The 6502-nt window shown below is 44.1% G+C and overlaps 1 protein-coding gene across 1 annotated transcript; it reads left to right on the top strand.

The window, feature by feature from the left end:
- Window positions 1-450: 450 nt before the first annotated feature.
- LOC306655348 (cystatin-C-like) lies at window positions 451-5904 on the top strand (the record flags this gene model as incomplete). The annotated part of the gene is made up of 5 exons (XM_079129709.1): window positions 451-455; window positions 2547-2805; window positions 4292-4405; window positions 5369-5448; window positions 5757-5904. The coding sequence occupies 5 exons, from the start codon at window positions 451-453 to the stop codon at window positions 5902-5904; spliced, it is 606 nt and encodes a 201-aa protein (XP_078985835.1).
- Window positions 5905-6502: the final 598 nt, after the last annotated feature.

Raw genomic sequence — 6502 nt, 5'->3', positions numbered from 1 at the left:
GGAGTGACTGATCATGGAGCAGTCAGAATACATCCAACCTTTATAGGTTAAGTTCACAGTGTTATATGGTTGACTTCATTGTGCCCTCAAACCATTATAGCAGTAACATCAGATAGCACTGGTAACAGATCACTAGGAGAACTATGCTTTATATCTTTATATAAACATATTTTTAAATTTTTTGGTCCTAGAGATTGAACCCAGAGGTGCTTAAACCACTGAGCTTCATCCCCAACCCTTTTTTTTATTTTTTATATTGAGTCAAAGTCTCCCTGTTTTGCTCAGGATTCTCATTAAGTTGCTGAGGCTGGCCTCAAACTTGCAATCCCTCTACCTCAGCCACACAGTTTGCTGGGATTATAGGTGTGTACTATGACACCCATCAAGAGCTATATTAATAATAGGAGAGTTTGAAATCTTGCAGGAATCATCAAAATGTGACATGGAAACATGAAGTGAGCACATGCTGTTGAGATATTGATGCAGATAGATTTGCTTAATGCAGGGTTATGGGAAACCTTCAATTTATACAAAATATAATACCTACAAAAGTACAATAAGCAAAAAACAATGACGTGAGGAATGCCTGTAGTCTTATTTGTCTCTTACATTGGACTGAGGATGTAATATTTTTTTTAAAACACAGATAAAGGAGAAAATGTTCCATGCTAACTTTATGTCAGGGGAGTACAATGGATACTATATTTATATTAAAGGGCTGCACAGGTCTAATGAGCTGTGAGAACTAAGAATGGAACATAGAGCTCATAAGCACTGAGCTACATCCCCAGCATGATTTGCTATACTATTGTGAAACAGGGTCTCACTAAGTTGATTAGCTGATTTGAAAGGACTGTGTCTTGTGTTTGAACATTAGAATAAGGAGCAATAGTATAGATATAAAGTCAGAATAAATGTACATTTAAAAAAGCATGTACAATGACAGCTATGAAAGCTACCCAGAGTGGAAATTTTGTAGTAAATCCAGAAGTATTTATAGTTGTGCTTCTTAATATTTTGTTTTATCTCCTTCATCACAGTAAAACAAGAACAAACTTCTGTGGTATGTCCAGTCTTCTAGAAGCCAGGGTGCTGGGACTTTGCCTGGGACACTGTCTCTGGTTATATATTATTTTATAGTTTATAAGATGTCATGGCATAGACCAGTGTACAAATTACATGTCTCCTGGTGTAACAATTTCAGTTAAGGGCTTAGCTCAGTGCTGGGTACATATCAATAAATAAATCTCCTAATTACAGAGAAGGATGCTCTGGCTCTATCCGGTCTTTTTTGGTTTATTAAAGATCTGAATTTTAGCCAGTTCTGGTGGGTGTTGCATGCTTGTTATCCTAGCAACTTGGGAGGCTGAGGCAGGAGAATCATGAGTTCAAAGCCACCCTCAGCAACTTAGTGAGACCCTGTTTCACAATAGTATAGCAAATCATGCTGGGGATGTGGCTAAGTGCTTATGAGCTCTGTGTTCCATTCTTAGTAACCTGCCCCCACCCTCCAACCCCCAATTAAGTGGATTTTTAAAGTCAAGTATATTCTTTCTGACTTTTTAAACTCTTTTGTTCTTGGCAGAATTTTAGCTTAGACACCAAAAATACATTGTTTACCAAAGACCCAGAAACCCTTTAAAATGTCATTTTCAGTTCTGATGTTGGACAGATGAGCTCTGTGTCTAATATTTTGAACAGTGGATTCTTGATCTTTCATGTTTATTTTTCATTCATCACATTCTATAATACATATCCTTCTCTTTCACTTCAATTTAATGTCTGATTGATGTGATCTAGTTGTAAAGGGAAGAGTTGGATTTTTAAATTCAGCTGCAACTCTCAATATAAAAGATCTTCTCATTTGCATGTCTAAAATTTCAAGTTGAAAAATAAACCAGAACAAAGAAGTGAAGTGTGAGTAGAGATAAGAAGATGGTCTGCATTTCATAAATGGTGCTGATGTACTTTATGCATAGAATCAGCCCTTCCTTAGGTTGGGCAACTTCAGGTTCAAAGATAGAACATGCTCATTTATCATAACTCTTAAAATACAAGTTTGAAGCTACAAGGTAAATAAATAAGACACAAACAATAGCACCCATTGACAATTCAGAATGTGGAGATGCAGGAAATGCTAGACCACTTCAAGGATGAACATTTCCAGTCATAAGGGACTATAAGCTCAAGGTCAACTATCTTTTAGTATTTAAATAGCCTCTGAGTATATTGCTGTATGTTAACACTGAACAAAACTTATCATTTGTAGTTATAGTGCTGAGTTATTAGGAAAACTGATTTTACTCGGAAACCTTTAGTGAAAGAGGCAGAATAAGGGTATTACCTAAGGGTGTAATAGTCTTATTGGTCGGGAGAAGAAAGGGACATTAGAGAAGGGCTAGAAGTGCCGAGGAGAGGACCAACAGGATCCAAGAGGTGGGGAGTGGGAGTAACCAGGAAAAGAAGGAGGGCCAGGCAACCAGAGAGGGATAAAAACCTGGTAGTACTCCCGGTCTCTGGATCACTTCCCCACTGCTCTCTTGCAGGTACAGCTCAATAGCCGAGCTGATCATGGCAGTATCACTGCGCATCCCAGTGTTTCTGCTGGCAGCAATGGTGACTGTCTGCGCTGCGAGACCCGAGGAAGGTGGGAGCTCACAACCAGTACTGGGCGGCTTGGAGGAAGCTGACATCCATGAGAAGGGCGTGAATCAGGCAATAGACTACGCCATCAGCATTTACAACCAGGAGAACAACGATCTATACTATAGCCGCGTGTTGAGGGTGGTACATGCCCGCAAGCAGGTGCGTGCTTGCCCCTGGGGCCTAAATCAGAAGGAGTTGCCAATCACAGGGCTTTGCAGGCATCCCCAACCCTGTCCTCGCTCCTGTAGCTGCTGCTGTCCATCCAGGCTGTTCTGCACTGCCTGGGAATTTACACACGCATGCTGCTCAACCAAGCCTGTCTTAGGTAATTTTCTGTTGCCTTGCAGTCTCTTGCAGGCCTGTCCTGGGGATTGGCCACACTCAGGCTTGGCCAGGAAACCCACCCTGCCGGCACTTCCGGTGGGTGCCTGTTTCCAGCCACCAGCAGGCCAGGGACACCAGGACTCCAGGTCAGGATCAAGGTCAGGGTCAACCCTAGTTACAGCTCCCTGCCTCCAGCCCGGAGAGTGCTTGGAGTTAGTGTGAACTGTTAAGTAAATGACGACTGGAGACAGAAACAACAGACCCCACCTGGATGCCTTCACTAAAAGATCTTTATAGAGCTTTTTCTCTTTTCCCATTCTGACATGATTGCATCTCTAGATCCTGATCCTTCTGATGTTAATACTTGACCATGTTTGTTCCTTCCTCCTTGCTCTCCCAGTGTGCATGTGTACCTGCATGTATTTATATCCATTTATTTTTTTCTGACTCTTTTAGAGTCAACACTTAAGTGAACATTGTGGGAAACATGGCCATTCTCTCACATATCCAAGATTCAGTTTTGAAAAATAACACTGGCATACTCAGTTACCTAATTCAAAGACTTAATATTGCTGATGTCCACTGATGGATGTCCCCAAGTGCTGTCTCCTCAGCCTCCTTTCATCTGGAGCAACTCCTTGTCTGTTTTTATGACCTTGGCATTTTGAAGGGTCCAGCCAGTTGGACCTTTGAAGGTGTCCAGTCATATGCCCACAATGATGACTGCATGTGCACTGCATTTCCTTAAGATTGAATCACCTAGTGACATTGTAGCCATCTTAGTTTGTTATGGACAATATGACATTGCACAATGAAATCCTCTAAGGACACTTTTCTCAGAACATGTCCCTGCCACTAAGCACACAGGAGTGTATAAACTGTTGATTCTGGGTGTCTCAGAATTTTCCTTACGGTTGGACTCCATCCAGAGTCCTCTGAGCAGGCACCACTCAACATGTCCTGAAGAGTCTTTATTCCCTGTGCATAGTGCGCCCTGGAGCAATCCCTAAGAATAGCCTCAAGGTGCTAGCATTCCCTTTTCTGAGATAGGTGCACCAAGGCACTTGTAGGCAACTGAGTGCCCCCGGTGGTAGAGAAGACCTCACCTGGACCCAGTGGGCTGACCATAGACTGTAACCACTTTAACTGTGAGCCAAATATCCTTTTCTCCTCTAAGTTGTTTACATCAGGTGTTTTGGTCACAGTGGAGAAAAGCTAACCAACACACTAGGCAAACATATTAACTCAGTGACGTAAAGTAGCAGCATACACATGAAAGTGACCTGGAGTGTTGTAATGAATCCTGATATTTTAATTGTAGGTTGTTGCTGGGATGAACTACTATTTGGATTTGGAGATAGGTCGAACCTCCTGTACTAAGTCTCAGTCAGACTTGGCTGAATGCCCCTTTGTTGATCAACCACAAGAGCAGAAGGTATGTCACTGATATGGGCCCAGGGTCAATCATGAAGAGGGCCATGCGAGCTTGTTTGTATGCTCATGTGTGAGTGTGTTAAGAGATGTGTGTGTGCACATGCATGATGTGTGTGTTGAATGTCTGTATATTTGTGGGAGGGTGTCATGGTTCATGACTAGATTCATGCAAATGTGGCATGTGTGTGAGTATATGCAGATGCAGACCTGCACACTTGTGGGTGTTGCAGGAGGGGGTGTGTGTGTACATGTGATTAACTTGAATTATAGAGTGGGTTTGCCCTGGTAATTAAGGTCCCAGGAGGACACCCCTGTGTATTTGGGGGTGCTGCCTGCTGCACTGGAGGACACAGCTACAGGCATGGTTGCTGGGGAGGAAGAAAAAGCTCTGTCATCCTTGGCCACCTACCCAGAGCCATGCTGCACAGATTACTGTCCTGTCAGCAGAAGAAAACTGCTGGTGTTGCCCCTGCTCTCCCAATGCCAGCCTCTCTGTGACTCTGGGGAGAGCTGCCCTCACCTTGTCTCTCCTCCCCACCCTGCCTCTTTCAGGGGTGTTTCTCCTGTCCCCACTTCTTCCATCTGTGCCCCCTCTTGGGGCTGTCCCAGGTACTGGAAGTGGAAAGAGCTGGCCTAGTGAGCAGCCTTCCTGCACCCCTGGGGCTCCCACAGCCTTACACAAGTTGCTCCTTAGAGGGCTGGGGCTGTGCTGGGGGCAGGAGGATGAGGAACCCCATGATCCAGGGAGAGAGTCACATGCTATCAGGTGGACTTAGAGCAATACACAGGGCGATGGCAGACACCGTGAAGTTTGGTTGAATGTCGGAATTGGAACTGACATGGGTCATGTAGGCTGAGAGTCCCACCTCCATCATTTTGTACCCTCATTCTGACATCTCAGATTGAATATCTTCCTTGTTAATTGTAATGCACACTGATTGTCCTTTTCTCTTCCCTTTTACAGAGGACCTTCTGCTCTTTCCAGGTCTACATTGTGCCTTGGTTGCACAAAATCTCCATGACACAATATAGTTGTCATAATGAGTAAGGGTGTGTGCCAGGCAGAGCTGCATTGGCCAACCCTTCCTCAACCCCCTTCCCTGTAATGCCCCGACCCTCAGATGTTCCCCAGCTTTTATTGCGCCAGCACAGGCAGACCATTAGAGAAGGTTCTGTGGACAGGTGTTGAACCCAACTGGCTCTTTCCTTATTTGTTCCTTCTCATTACTTTTCAAACATGTTGGTGCCTGACCCACATGGACCTCTCCTGTCCTGCTCAATAAAAAGTAACATGTATTCCTGCTGAGGTGTTGCTGTCTTCAGTGTCCATGAACAAAATGTGTCTGTCATAGATGGGGAGCTGAGACCTACCTGTGCAAATTGGGGCCAGTGCTGCCACTTTTGCGGATATCTGATCTCAGAGGAGATGAAGAGAAGAGAGTGGTCAGATTGCAGGTATCCAGGTGCAACAACTCCCAGGAAGTGGACAAGGGAGAGTAGGGACTTTGGAAGTCATTCTGGAAGTTTAGCTGCTACTTTGAACAGAAGTTAGATTGTGAGAAGAGACTGGGCAGTGCCCAGGACTGGGGCTGGCCTCCTCCATGTTTGCAGAGGTTATGGGAGGCTGAGAGTGTTCTGTCATTGCCAGATTCACAAGAGGTTAAATAAACAGTGATTCCTGTCTCTTCCTATCCATGCAAGATTTAGTCACCTACATGAAACAAAGACTGAAAGTGTATTGGTGTGCATGTAACTGGTTGAGGAAATACCAGCCAGAAGTCAAAACAGAGCAACATAATGCAGAGTGGAGGCAGCACGTCCTCCGATGCACCGGGGATCAGTGCCCAGTGGGGTTCACCAATGGACACTCCCTGCACTTTCTCTGACTTGATTATAAAACAGTCCTTGTGTGAGGTTTTATTTAAGGGATGTAGCATTTAAAACACAAATGAACTGACATGCAGTGGACATGCTTCTATTTCCAAGAGGATGTTTGCATTAATATCACCTTGCTACTACTGTTGAATAGAACAGGGTTATTTTAGCCAAATACAGGGAGACTGCAGTCCTAAAATACACATGCTTCATCCCTTTCTGC

The sequence above is a fragment of the Sciurus vulgaris genome (genome assembly GCF_902686455.1).
Source record: "Sciurus vulgaris genome assembly, chromosome: 2".
Taxonomy (NCBI): domain Eukaryota; kingdom Metazoa; phylum Chordata; class Mammalia; order Rodentia; family Sciuridae; genus Sciurus; species Sciurus vulgaris.
The sequence above is the reverse complement of the archived record's forward strand: the minus strand, read 5'-3'. Positions and strand labels throughout refer to the sequence as shown.